This window comes from Phalacrocorax aristotelis, chromosome 2, assembly GCF_949628215.1.
Source record: "Phalacrocorax aristotelis chromosome 2, bGulAri2.1, whole genome shotgun sequence".
Classification (NCBI taxonomy): domain Eukaryota; kingdom Metazoa; phylum Chordata; class Aves; order Suliformes; family Phalacrocoracidae; genus Phalacrocorax; species Phalacrocorax aristotelis.
The window spans coordinates 112,374,697-112,389,869 of NC_134277.1; the positions used below are offsets into that span (position 1 = coordinate 112,374,697).

The 15,173-nt window shown below is 38.4% G+C and overlaps 1 protein-coding gene across 9 annotated transcripts in view; it reads right to left on the reverse strand.

Moving 5' to 3' along the window:
- Positions 1–15,173, reverse strand: part of PTPRM (protein tyrosine phosphatase receptor type M) — a 495,513-nt gene that overhangs the window by 138,675 nt on the left and 341,665 nt on the right. For 4 of the 9 annotated variants that reach the window (XM_075084708.1, XM_075084709.1, XM_075084705.1 and 1 more), the window contains one exon: positions 14,484–14,513. The exons of the other annotated variants lie outside the window; for them this stretch is intronic. In XM_075084708.1, coding sequence (XP_074940809.1) covers positions 14,484–14,513 — 30 coding nt within the window. The remainder of the gene's footprint in view (positions 1–14,483; positions 14,514–15,173) is intronic. 9 annotated transcript variants of the gene reach the window in all.

Genomic DNA, 15,173 nt, shown 5'->3' on the forward strand with positions numbered 1-15,173 from the left:
GTAAGGAAGAAATTCTTCACTATGAGGGTGGTGAGATACTGGAACAGGTTGCCCAGAGAAGTTGTGGATGCCCCATCCCTGGAAGTGTTCAATGTCAGGTTAGATGGGGTTTTGAGAAACCTGATCTAGTGGAAGGTGTCCCTGCCCATGGCAGCGGGGTTGGAACTAGATGATCTTTACATTCCCTTCCAGCCCAAACATTCTGTGATTCTATTCCTCTGTAAATAATCAGAATGGCAGTTATATGCAGACTCCACAGCTGAAACTGAAAGATGTGATTAACCAAGAGTAGCGTATCTTGGAGCGCTCGTAGTGGACAGTAACCTTTTATTTATCACTGAGGTTAATTTCCCTTTCTGAGGGTCACTAACTTGATCTTATTTGCTTGACTTACTGTTGATCTTCTTTAATCATAGCAAAAAACCTTTGTAAGTAGAGCCTGTCTGAAGGCACCTAATTTAATCATATGACCTTTTCCATCTTATTTTCACCCTATGGCTATTGACTTCTTTTAGCACACAGCAAATGATTAGACTCTTAGTGGTATAGTGTGCTCAATTATTTTATTTATGCATTTCTGAAAAGCATGAGGTGCTAAATTATTGTATTATTCTGTTTTACTGTTTTCATACCTTTATCCAAGGAACTGCTGTATCTGGGCTTTAAATAATGATTTTTTTTTCTGCATCAAAAGACTAATCCACGTGCACCAGAGTTGAAGCAGTAGAGCTTGGATGCTGATTACTCCTACTGTGGAGAAGGAGGCAGCTCTGCAGCCACTGAAGTGTCAAAGCAGCTAGTATCAGAAAAAACACTTTACAACTCCCCTGGTGCCTTTGCAAGGGCTACTTGTAAGAGAACATGTGTTTCTGCAAGTATATGTGGCTAATCCTGTCTTAGACGGTGATGTGTCCATCATTGATTTTCAGGTACTAATTTTCCAACAACGTCTATTTTCAGGCAGTACTGGCTTTCTACTTAGAAACACAAAGACTGAACTTTCTCAAATCCAAGTGATGATAAAGGAAGCATGAAGTACTCTGCCTCTCTGATTATCAGACCTCCAGTAGCTCTGATGCCACTGCTTTGCTGCAGTTAATAGCAATGAAAATTTAATTAATATGGAGAATATGGCACCCAAAGGTTTAAGAACTTTTGTCAGCAAGTTGGTGGCAGAAACCACACCTTGATTCTCCTGCTTTTTCCATAACCTATTGGGAAGCTTATTGAAAAAGCAATTGCTATTATCAGATTTTTATGCCAGGAAGAAGCCTACAGGAAAGAAGTGAACACCAGGATTTCTGAAAGGATGACTTCAAAGAACTGCAAAGTTATAGTCCATTCTGGTGGGAAAGGTTTTGCAGAAGTATTAAAATTACAAAACCTCCGGAAATTCTGGGGAAATTGTAGCCCTACAAAGACAGACTTCCACTGAATGGCCAAGTTTTTTATCTGCCACCACAGCTCCATCACTCACAAGTTAATTTCTCTTATATTCCATGGCAGCAGTCATGGCAATATTTTGAAGTAATCAAAACCTGCTTTAATCAGCTATATTGGGATCTGAGAGAGGACAATAATGTTAGTGGTGACTTTATTGCCTTGCCAGAACTATATCTCTTTCTGTTTTTGAGAGCAAAATGTACAACTGGGCCACAGATAATTTCCAGAAGTCAATATGCAGGACAAAAGAAAATGTCCCTTCTGAAATCAACTCTACCTTCTACCCATGTATGCCTTGCAGCATTACATATCTATATGAAACACAGTAAACCAGCTAATTCATTACACAACACAAGACAGTGATTTATTAGTCCTTTGTTGTGCTGTGAGAAAATCTGGAGTCTCCTGAATTTTAGTCTCATGAAGTCAGGCTTTGCAGCATCCTAGCAATTCTGTCCAGTTGAGAAATACTCCAGCAAGTCCAGCGGAGAGCTACCAAGTAGACCAGGGGACTGGAGTATCTCTCTTATCAGGAAAGGCTGAGGCACCTGGCTTTGTTCAGCCTGGAGAAGAGAAGACTGAGGGGGGATCTTATCAATGCTTATAAATATCTAAAGGATGGGTGTCAAGAGGATGGGGCTGGACTCTTTTCAATGGTGCCCAACGACAGGACAAGGGGCAATGGCACAAGTTGGAACACAGGAAGTTCCACCTAAACATGAGAAGAAACTTCTTTCCTGTGAGGATGCCAGAGCAGCGGAACAGGCTGCCCAGGGAGGTTGTGGAGTCTCCTTCCCTGGAGACATTCAAAACCCACCTGGACGCGTTCCTGTGCCCCCTGCTCTGGGTGTGCCTGCTCAAGCAGGGGGATAGGATGAGATGATCTCCAGAGGTCCCTTCCAACCCCTACCATTCTGTGATTCTGTGGCCTGACCCATGCAGAACAGATCCTCTATCCATCAGGCAGAGAAAAGATAGATCCCTATTCTTTAACCTTTAACTAGTACTTGGCTGCATTATGCATGCTGAGGGCAAGATTAACCATAAATGCTTCCAGAGGCACCATACACTTACTAGTAACCTCTGCACCTAGAAAGTATGTATTTCACCCAGAACCAGCAAGTAGAAAAACATGTAGCAGGGAGGGTTGGACAGCATATAATTAAACTCGCTTTGCATATTAGGTGAGCAAGTAAAGTAGAAACCATTACTCTCTGTCTGTAAAGCAATTCCGAGGGTTGTTGCAGACAGGATCACAGAGTATATATCTTGCAATACCAGGTATATGCTGCCTGTGACCAGTGAATAATCGGCATTTTGTTATGGCAGGGCTGAGACATCCAAACACAGGACCAGATTCTGCAAGGTGCTGAAGTCAATGGGAATTGAGGGCATTCAGCACTCAAATGAATTTACACAGCAGGATATCAGAATGGTCCTTGTTTTAGATATTTTAGGCAATCAAATTTAAGTGGTTATGCTGAGTTTGTTTTACTCATTTGATGTTGGCTTTATCATTCCAAGATTTTAAAGCAGTGAAGCTTTCCACCGTCTAGTCAAATTACCAGATGTAAATACGACATCTTCTTTAAGGATATGATTTTAGGGAGCATGCTGATTTCATTACATTATATGGTGGGGGAAAAATATATTTATAATCTTAAAAATTTCATCTAATACAAAGCAATCATACACCAAACAACTAAAGCAGTATATTCTACCAAATCTTTCTGTGTTTTTTTTCATGGCTGTGTCAGCACTTTGTAAATCTGAATACATCACCGTGGACGAACACTCACTAACTTAAGCTAGGAACATTTTTTGTGAACAAAACTTTATACTTCTAGACTCCATGACACCGAAAAGTCAACTAATAACGATGCTTAGAAATTAATTTATTTCAGGTATGCTATAACAACCATAATCAGCTATAAATCCTTTTGCCCTATTTGCATTTACTGAATTTGCCTTAATTATACTGCTGCCTAATTATGAAGCTCAGTCTAAAGGGGAACTCACAAGAAGCAACGATGCAGAAAGCAGAGGACAGTTTATTCCACTTCATGGATTTACAACTTTCTACTACTGCAAACTGTTTGGAACAGACTCTATTTGTTAGGTCATTAACATGTAAACAGTGCCACACTAAAGACGCATGGCAATGACCTACCATGCTAACGAAAAGTGATATTGAGTTTACTAATTCAGATAAGGGTACACAGATTGCCTTTTCGCTAACATGCAAAGCCCTGTCACAGAAATAAATGCATGGTCCTTGTTGCAATTAATTTGATTCTTGTTCTTTTAAAGCTTTACTTGTAGATTTAATTAAAGCTTTCATGCAGCACACACTTTCAGGAAGTATCTACGTTTAATGGCTTTTTCTCCTAAATTAAAGAAACGAGTGAAGGTTATGATTCAAAGAACAACAGGCAATCATAATATGAAAAGCTATTCTTAATACAGTAAGCATTACCTTGTTTTGACATAAGTAAATACACAGTGCTGTAGATGTTGAAGTACACTTCTTGTAATTAATACTATATTGCAGCTTCCATGGTGACATCATTTTCAGGCACTTAGGATAAATCTTTTCTTTTTTCAATGTAAAATATTGCACGCTAAATTTCAACCTGGAGGTGAATATTTTTAAAGCCTTAGCCAAATCAATTTTTAGATAAGCAAAAATGAGAAAATAAAAAAAGCTTGCTGACTTCCCATGAAAATAAACAATCCCCAATGCAAAAAATTCTCATATAGACATGAGTCTTTCCTTAAGTTTACTGTGTTAAATGTTCCCACAGAATAAATCTATCTAAGCAATAGCCTTTTAGTAAATATAAAGAATTTAAAAAATTACAAAGAATGGTTGCACAGTAACAGAAGGATATTCTGACATTCTCAGATTTGCCTCTCCTTCCCTTCTCCAGGTTCAGAGGAGAGAGATGGTAGGTCTTGGAGCAAGAAAAAATGACTACGTAACCTGCATTAAGTCTCAGGAGACAAAGCAGAGCACAGAGAATGAAAATAAGGCAATCTTAAGGAAATATTTTTCAGGACAGGACAGATAATATAGTATCTGGGGAGAGAAGGAAAAGGTGCCAAAGGAAAGGAATAATAAGTAAAAGGAGGAACAGAGGAAGAAGAGAAACAGATAAAAAAGGAAATGGTCTATAGAAATAGAAGGTAGGCTTAAGAGCTGGGCACACACATTAGTATTGAAAGACAAAAAGAAGCTGGAAGGAAGACAACAACAGTAGGATCCAAGGAGTAAGTCAGATAAACCCCTTCATGGACAGAGAACTGGACAAGACACTTCCATTAACGCATAGTACTCTGGCCTCAAAAGAGGTTTACAGTGCTTTGGGTTCCAACAAAAGGCAGCTGAAACTGCAGTAACTTATTCGGCAAAAAAAATAAGCCTGTTCTTGCTGGGAGCCTGTATTAGGACTCAACATGCAATTGATGTACCTTGTTCTCCTTGCTATTTATTTTTCTTGAGCATACAGTAGGTAATGCCTACGGTTTACTAACATCCTTATGTGTTTCTTTTCTTAGTTTAAAACATCTTCTATCATCTTAATCTGGAGAATATTAAAATGCAGACATGACTCTTCCCTATTTGGTAAGCAGAGGGTAAAGTTCTACTGCCAGTTACACCTGGATGATACAACTAAGTATCAGGGTCTTATTCTATGACATATCATAAACACAATAATCTTACCTTAAAAATCTCAGTAAATACAAAACATTCAGTATTCCATCTGCTTTTGAAAATACACTGTAAGCCATGAACCTGCTCCCTTCGAAGTGACCCTTCCATGGACAATTGCCAAATCGGACCATAAACTGTAAAATACATTCCATTACACCTAAAGCATAATCCAATAACCATCTTTAAGCAAACTGAAATTTATCTAGCCTACCTAAACCATTACAGCCAATATGCATGCATTATTATACCCGATATGAACATGTTGGCTAAATCCATACCGGAAGACCTACTTTTGGCTACTGACATCAGCATGCAGGAAGAAAGCACACTATCACTTTGCAATGGGAGATGTGGAGTGGCGTAATTGCTCTAAACCATCTGATGCTCTCATTCCTGTACAACTGTGAAATGCACAGGTTAGTGAATGCTTTGCTTTGCCTTTCCTTCAGACAAGCCATAGGTGCCTCTGGTAGCTCTAACTTGTGTCTTCATGATCAGAGGAATCGAGGAATGAGAAAGAAGGAGAGAAGCTAACTCCCTGTGCAGATGAACTGCGTATAATTTAGAAAGCCCTAGACATTTGGTTCAATGTCTCACCAAGGGATCTCAGATCCAGTGCAGAAGTGCTCCTGAGCTTCAGCTGCTAAAAAGAAAAATAAATGTGCCTCTTTATGTTCACCAGCTCAGTACTCACAGGAGCAGGTAGTTCATGGCACAAGCCCTACAAAACTCTACTCTGCTCCAACTACTACCTCTTTTTATTCAGATCACTGGTGCTGTCTGGTTGGCACAGGAACGAACTAACAGAATTATGTAAGACTTCTCTGACAGTCCTACAGATTTCTCTCTGTAGCATACACTAAAAGCTAGTCTAATAGTAATAATAGCAGTAATAATAAAACATTTTTTGCACACTTGTAAATGAAATAGAGCCATGACTCTAATATCTATGATAAGCCTTGTAAAAGATTTTCTTGTGCAACAGGGTGTCTGGGGCTGATACAATGCCAGGCTTTGCTGGATTTGTAAGCACACAGCACAGCCCATTCCTCTGTTTCTTTGCCTGATTAGTTTTTGTGAGGCTCAATTTCACAGCTGATACAATCTTCCTAGCTACATTTTGCATGTGGGCTATTGCCCTGAAATTAGGAAGGACCGAGATCAGATAGAATCCTTGCACAGACTCTCACAAATAGAGGCAGAGGGCCAGAGTGACTGGGAGTGGCGGAAGAAAGCAACCGAGGTATGGTTCCTTATCCTCATGCCAGAGTTAGGCAATCCATTGCAGGAAAACAATGACCAAGAAAAATGACAGAAAGAAAATTTGGAAATGAAAAATGATTTTGGTCATCTAGACTCTACGGAAAGCAAATGGCCACTGTTCTTCCCTCCAGGGATCTGGCAGTTTAGACTTTAAGGGAGCTCAAGGAATACTGTAGAGAAGAAAGAAAATGAAAAGGAGAAGAAGGAAAAGGAACCAAGATTATAATATTTTCATTGTGAAATTAAGAGTGAAAACTGACAGATGCTACCTTGAGGTGGATAATCATTAACCTGGCCATAACCCCTGCAGATAGGCTCAGTAAAGGTATTTCAGATGAAGCATCTCCCATGGGATTCAGGAGTTGGAGAAAAGATTACAGATAAGAAGCTCCAACAAAAATATAATCAGTCAATAGAAGTTATTGCAATACTGATGACTAGACACTTCAGTGCCCTGTGCCAGCATCACTCAACAGGCACAAACACCTTGTTACAGCTGCTCTTATTTGTATCACAGAGTGCTTAAGCCTGTGGTTTCCTGGAACAATGAAATCTTAGGCTAGATTCACCATATGATTTCTTCTACTCATTTTTCTTTAAGCTTGTCCTCCTTGAGTCCAGGAGAGATACAATGCAACATTTACCTTATTCCTAGCAGGCCCACCTTCTGCAGACATCTTCTGTTGATCAGTTCATTATCTACAGAATCACAGAATCATAGAAACGTTTAGATTGGAAAGGACCTTTAAGATGATCAGGTCCAACCGTTAACCTAACACTGACAAGTTGACCACTAAACCATGTCCCTAAGAGCCAGATCTATACATCTTTTCAATAGTCCCAGGGAATGGTGACTCAACCACTTCCCTGGGCAGCCTCTTCCAGTGCTTGACAACCTTTCAGTGAAGACATTTTTCCTAGTATGCACTCTAAACCTCCCCTGGCAAACTTGAGGCCATTCCTATTACTTGTTACTTGGGACAAGAGACCAACACCTACCTCACTACAACCTCTTTCCAGGCAGTTGTAGACAGGCGATAAGGTCTCCCCTCAGCCTCCTCTTCTCCAGACTAAACAACCCCAGCTCCCTCAACCCCTCCTCATAACACTTGGGCTTCATACCCTTCACCAGCTTTGTTGCTCTTCTCTGGACACACTCCAGCACCTCAATGTCCTTCTTGTACTGAGGGGCCCAAAACTGAACACAGTACTCGAGGTGTGCCCTCACCAGTGCCCAGTACAGGGACACGATCACTTGCCTACTCCTGCTGGCCACACTATTCCTGATACAAGCCAGGATGCTGTTGGCCTTCTTGGCCACCTGGGCACACTGCTGGCTCATGTTCAGCTGGCTGTCAACCAGCACCCCCAGGTCCTTCTCCGCTAGGCAGCTCTCCAGCCACTCTTCCCCAAGCCTGTAGCATTGCGTGGGGTTGTTGTGACCCAAGTGCAGGACCCAGCACTTGGCCTTGTTAAACCTCATACAATTGGCCTCGGCCCATGGATCCAGCATATGCAGATCCCTCTGCAAAGCCTTCCTATCCTTAAGCAGATCAACACTCCCGCCTGATACATGGTGTTGCCTGCAAACTTACTGAGGGTGCACTCGATCCCCTCATCCAGATCATTGATAAAGATATTAAACAGAACTGGCCTCAATACTGAGCCCTGGGGAACAGCATTAGTGGCCACCTGTCAACTGGATTTCATTAAGCCATTTTGAAAACTAATACTTCGATCTTTTAGAAGAAATACAGACTTCTAGCAACATAAATTAGGAAGTGAGTTTTGGTCTTAATATGCAGTATAGCGTCTTTACTGTTAACACATTTACAGCCACACAAAGTGTAATGGCAGGTTTGGGGTTTAGAGAAAATAAGTTTCCAGTGCCATTACCTCTCTTGTACAATAAATACTAATACTAAAATAAGGAAAAATTATCCTTTCTATTTGGATATTTAAAATGAAAGAATCTGAGGTCAGTTTTGAGCTATATATATATATACATAAAGGCAATTTCAGAGTAAAGAACACATGAATTGCACCTCTTTCCTGAGGGAAAAGTCTTAAACAAAGGGAATAGAAATGATTCACCTTATACCCTCTTTTAAAGACTATTTCAACAATAATGGCAGATAATGGCAAAATCTCAGTGCCTATAATGACTGCTGTTGACAGTAAGCATGAGTGATTTGAATACCAAACTTTATAGGAAGCTACAAACAATGTCAACAGACTAATTGAGGAATTAATTCAATCCACAATTTTATTGAGAAGAAGGTCCACCCTGGTAAACTGGTAACATTAACTGAACCAAGACTCAATATGGGACAGCAACACAAATACTCAAATACAAGGGTAACTTCTTTAATACACATACCTGACCTATCCTCTCTTCCCCTCCTGAATATATGTATTATGTCTTAGTGTTATAACTAATAAAGATAGGCTTTCAGGCTTATTCTACAAGAGTATATGGAATCCACAGTTTCTACAAGCAATCTCAGTATTCAATTCCAATCCCTGTATATTAGTTTAGAAAAGCAAGACAAAGCTTTTATTAACATGGAAAGAACCAAGACGTCTCTAGACTCCATAAGCATTTATTTTTCCTGTGGTTACATTGGTGCCCACACTAAATGTCTGGTACCTTCACAAAACAAGCAGTGTAAACTGAAACTGCCTGTTTAAGGACAGAAATATCTCCAAGCCCCGGCTCATCTGCAAATTTACTGCTTGACACTGAGGGAGTAAGGACAGTAACTGAGTGTGATTGTGCGACTGGCATCAATCACTTCTGATACTTCACCTCACTGTCTCTGTAGTACCCATTTATTTTGAAAAACCCAAACTTGCAGCACATTAGAGATTATGGTTTCTCACTCAACACATCTGTGCTACTGTGGTTTCGAAAAGTCTGGGTAACTTCAGAAATGACTATGGGTTTCCTATGTGTAGGTATTAGAAAAGTAACTTGGAGTGAGTATCTAAACATGCCCAGAAAACACGAACTAAAGCAGAGCTATTCCTCTACATGAAAGATCTGATCTCTGTGGCACTTCAAGAAAGCCATTTCATATAGTCAGATCACTGCCCCGGGGGGCTCACATACTTCAGAAAGAGCTAATAAAATTTAAAAAAAAATAAATTTACTTCCTGGTGGTCTGAGTGTTAAGGATTATTTACAATTTATTCTACAGAGAAATGGGAATATAAGCCTTGGCTATAAAGCAATACAATCTGATCCAAAAGAATGAGAAGATACACGAAATGAGTATAAGAAATAATGACTTCAGAGAGATTTTAAAATATTATGTGCTGTATTTTAATTAAAAATAAAATTCTATTTCTGAGATTGCTTAGTATCTCCACATGAAAGCCAGATATCATACCTCTGTACTCAAAGCATATGGCACACAGCCCACAAATGTATTTTTCAGCGATGGCGATTTAGTGAAACACCCTCCTTGCTATTTTGGGCACTGCATATTATCCAAAGATTTTAATATGTTGGCATTCTAGACCTTGCCAGATGCAACAAAACTCATGGAGCATCCCCAAATAATTTAAATCTGGCTTACAAGACAATTACAGAAATCCACGTTTATTTTGGGTTACATGATTCTGTGGTACAAGTCTATGTAACTATGCATATATAAGGATTCAGAAGAGATCACAGGCATAGTCTAACAGATCAAACGCATCCAACAGTTCAAACACATTCACATTGTAATGTTCAGTGCTCTCCTCCATCAGCAACACAAACTGATGAACTTATTCTAGTTCCAGGGGCAGCTGCAGTTGAGAAACAGGACCATTTCTAACCTGTCTCACTATTTTCAAATTACTACAGAAATTTTAAATGTGATGACTGCATATTTCCTGGAGTTATTCAGAAATCATTGTTAAGAGTTTCGACGCCATTGAGTTGTTGGAAATTTTATGACTGATTATTAGGGTCATTTTGCAATTCTGCTAACCTTGTGCTTTCTGCCGTCAGTACGAGGTCAGTAGCAATGGGACTGGGGAAATGAGCCACAAATTAGGCCTCTGTACAGAGCTTCAGAAGCCAGCATTGAAAATCTGCTAGTGAAGCAAGAGACACAGAGCTAACTAAACTGAGAACAGACTCCCAGGCTCCTGAGCTCAAATCAGATACACAAGAAAAGCGTACCTCAGCTGGGCCCCAAACTATCCAATTCTCATGGAAAGGATGATATGTTTTTATTCGCATTTATATGAAAAAGCTCAATGTTCGTAGAACTGATTTTCTTCTAGGAGGAATTTTGTCCTCTTTGAGTCACATACAAAGTACTAGGCAATAGGACCTCTAGTCCAATACAGTCCATTTTAGTCATGTTTCAACATTGTATTAGGCTTCTGGATTGAGATTTCCATACAGAGGATGTACCCGTGAGGCACTTCTGTCCTAAGTCACCTAACTAGATGATTAGTGCTGGGACAGACAATATCAGATTCCATACTGTTAAGATCTCAAAACGATTACTACTTTATGAGAATACTGGCAATAATTGTCTCCTGTTTCCCTACTTCACCTTTCAGAATTTGAAATGACTTGTGAAAAGGCACAAAAATAGAACATTATGCACCTAACTGCTGCGCAGCACCATTGTTGCATAAGTACTTAATTTCAATAATTATCATAACATACCATTTTGATATCAAGTTCAAACTGAGGGACAACATCAAAAGCTACCTTCACAACTTTGTACTTTAATTGGGCGTACAACTTACTCATAGCAATGTAATGAAGTCTTTTCTTGAAAGCAATGTATAACAGCTACAGTTTGTAACTATCTGCCCCAGTATTTGCGGTAAATTGAGTTCCCCAAACTCCCTATCAGGTGCCAGTGTCTCAAGTAAACTCAGATGGTCCCGGTGCTCATTTTCTTTGTCTGATGCCTGAATTTGCATGAATCTAGCTATGTTAGCTCCTGACTAATGATTAATGATCTCCAAGGGCAGAATCTTTATCAAAATGAAGATGTCAAATATAAAACTTAATGGCCATCGGTCAGCACAGTGGCACTCGTTGTCACCTGAACAATAGGCCTGTCTAGTTCATTTAACCATAATTACACAATAAACTACTAAGGTACTAACCATAATTACACAATAAACTACTAATGTACGTCTCCTTCTCTTGCCAATGTCACAGGGGTTTTGCCCATCGGAAAATGTGTCAGGAGACACAAGCAGTCATGCCAGAGCTGGCTGCCATGCTGAGAACACCAGTCATTAGAAGTGTCACTAATGACACTGTCTCCATTCTTCTTTTTTTCTCACCTGGAATCGACTGCAAAATCAAAAGAACTGCTGCAGAGTTAATGAGCACTATTAAATTTGCTCTAATCTTAAGAACAAAAGAACTAACAGGACTAACTATGGCCAGACAAAAAAAAAAAATCATCTGCTGCCTGACTGAGGTGAAAGGTAAAAAATGCACGAGTTCTCAGGAAAGCAAGAGTGGGAGGAAAGATGCTGTCAGAGGCACTTAAGCCCATTAAAAAGAAGTATAATTCTCAATAGCAGTACTCAACTTCTTTTCTGTAACATCTCTTGACTGGCTAACTAGTAAATACAAGATAAAACGGAAATAATTCTCTGCCAAATATGCACAGCTGTACGTCCACCTCTGATGATTCACCAGCAGTTCCAGGCATCTGCCAATTTTTTCTTTTTTAATTTTAATTTTGGATGGATCTAGAAGTGGCAGAGATTGCAGTCTACTAGGGAAGAGGAGTCCACAGCACATAAGCAAAGCAGCACACAAGACAATAGTAACTATTTCAGTGCATAGATGCTCGCTTGGATGTTACAGCTTGCATTTACAATAACTAATCAGTAAATTTGAATATGATACTCAGTATAGAAGTGGTAAATTAGCAATGGCAGAGTACTTCAAATTATGTTTCTCAAAATATAGAACATTTTATAATCCACACCAACTTCCTCAGCTAAAAATAAAACTGTAATGAATTCTGCGTTCATCTAAGTTTTCCACCAATTTCAGTGAAATTGCATGGTGCGTAAACAGGTGGAGAATTTGGTCCAAAATATTTCCCCTTCTTGGGGTCTGATCTTGTCTGCTCTTTTCAGGGGTCTTACTTCCCTTCTTTCACCAGACAGGGAGCAAAATGATACAAGGTCAAGATCACACAATTTCTTTTGGAAGAGTTAAAGTACCCAAACTACCTAGTTACTGAATTTGTATCACACTAACAAAAAGACCGATCTTTTCTTGAAGCTGCTGCGAGAGTATTCCAAATACTTAAGTGAAGCCCTATTCCATCCACTATTAACAGTCTCTATGATCGCAATTCTGGGGACAAAACCTGTTTGTAAAACTTACAGAAACATTTCAATTCACATATTTTCCATTGTCAGTGGAAAAAGAGGAAAAAAGATATAAATCAATTTATTTGAATAATGAAACAGTTTTTCATTAAATGTTTCATTTGTTTCAATTATTTTTTTTACTTAACCTGGAGACATGAATCATATTAAAATATTAATTTAAATATATTTACTTATTATGGCAACAACATAGGATATGACTTACTATATTATACTCTTTTGACATTTTAAAAATGTTTAAATGGTCCCAAACTGAAATTTTTTTTTGAAGGTCTATTTCATGGAAAACACGGTCTTTTCATCTTGGGAACAGAAACAAATTTTGAAATACTGTATAGGTGGAAGAGATAATTTTTTCTGACCTTTGCATTAACACAGTGCTTTAAAGAACAGCTTAAAAAAATTGCACTACACGTAAAGTGTCGAATAATGTAATATGAAATCTGAATTACCAAGTAAATGAGCGGTTTCAACGTATTCAGAAGTCTTAGGGAATTTCAGCTAAGAGGTTTAAGTTGCTTTAATTCATTCGAAGCATGGTTCTGCTTACCAAGTTGTCAAGTTAGCAAACATTTACTAATTTTTCCATAAATTCTATAAATGAATGTTTGATGCTTTTTCAAAATATTAATTGAAAAAATATGTATTTAAAAAGTATGAGGAGCAAATAAAAAGGAACATGAGAAACTTAATATTTTTATTAAACAAAAGCTTTACTGGAACGTGTTCCTTTCAAGAGCATACTACTACCATACGTACCTGAAAACTAGTACTACAGTCTGTTCTATGCAAGTAACAGCCCATCTTCTGTAACTATATAAAAATATCTCCCAGCTTTCCATGACTTTCAAACCTGAGCTGTAAAGAAGACAGGTATCTACTGGACAGCTGATTTTTGCTGCTGGCTGACAAAATTAAACAAGCTTAAATGCATTTCATTTCGTGACTAAGCAAGAGCCCTAATATTTTGCCAAGAACTATCATGTACCCCGTGTACCTGGAAAGTGAGAAAAGGTGAATAGCCTCAGAAAGGGACTTGCTAAATTCAGAGAAGAACCCTTCTCATTCAGCACCTGCTGAAGGCAGGGAACGAAACAAAGGCCTTCGGTAAATAAGGAATCATATAATGGTATTACTACGAGCAGTATCAAAATGAAAAGATATTACTTACTCAAAGTTACGCTTCATCTTGCCCTAATTTTTTCGTGCTCTCTCCTTTGAAATTCACTCCAATAATGGTAACTCATGATGTCTATGCATGATCATTATTCATGAAAAAGTAGCAATATGTTCACGGCAACAAATGGAAATGCTTGTACGTGTCTAACCAATGCTATATACTCAACAGAACAAATGAGAAAGAAACCACTGAATAAATTCTAAAAATAGTCACTTAGGCATGAAAATTTCTCAGAGACATGATAGTACTATTTTTACCTGCTACTTTTCAGTTAAGAAAATTTGTTACATAATGATATTCAAAGGACTCTAATGCACAGTATGAAGCATAAGAAACTGCTACAAAGCTAAATATTTCATTACATTGTTGACCATGTTGTTTTTATCTTGGTACAACTTTTACAAAGTTTGTTTTTATAAAGGAACTTTCAACATTAGCATTCACTACTTATGCATGGAACAACATGGCAGAAAGTGTGTCTCTGATGACAAAGAAATTACTTACAGGTAATAAGTGTAGGAGTGATAACTTCTTCTGCCATGATGGTGGAAGGATTAGGCAGTGGTGGAAAAGATGAAATGGAAGGAAAGAAAAGCCAAATATTAATGTATGAAAAATCAAGATGAAACTGAGACCAGAACTGGTGACACAAATGAAAGGTAGCAAGAACGCATATCTGGGCATATCATGCAACGTGTCTGGAAAGAGAGATGACATATCCAATCTCCATAAAACTCTAAGCAATGCAATATATAATGCATCTTCAACTATTAAATCAAATCACCTTAAAACACACCTACTATCTAAGTAATGTTAGATATTTAATGTATATTTATCTCTGCATATACTACACACACAAACACGCCCAATTAAAATGATAAAACAACTCCAATTACACTTCAACTGCATTAGGAATAAGCATATGGACCTTCTAACATGGTGTTAGAAGTTTAACAATGCAGAATTTCAGAACATGTATTAAGTGGCTTCTCTTCCTGTCAAACTACTGCAGAAGCTTTGGATATCTCTTCTTTTACTTAAAGAAATCAATTCTGCCATTGACAGGACTAGAACTTGGTTCCAGAGGGGAAAAATCAATGGCCAGAGCTTTTTAAAAATATTAGCTCTTTTAATAACCATTTAAATTCTGAAGAAAGAAATTACTTATTGCCACACAAATAAAAAGGCTATCCT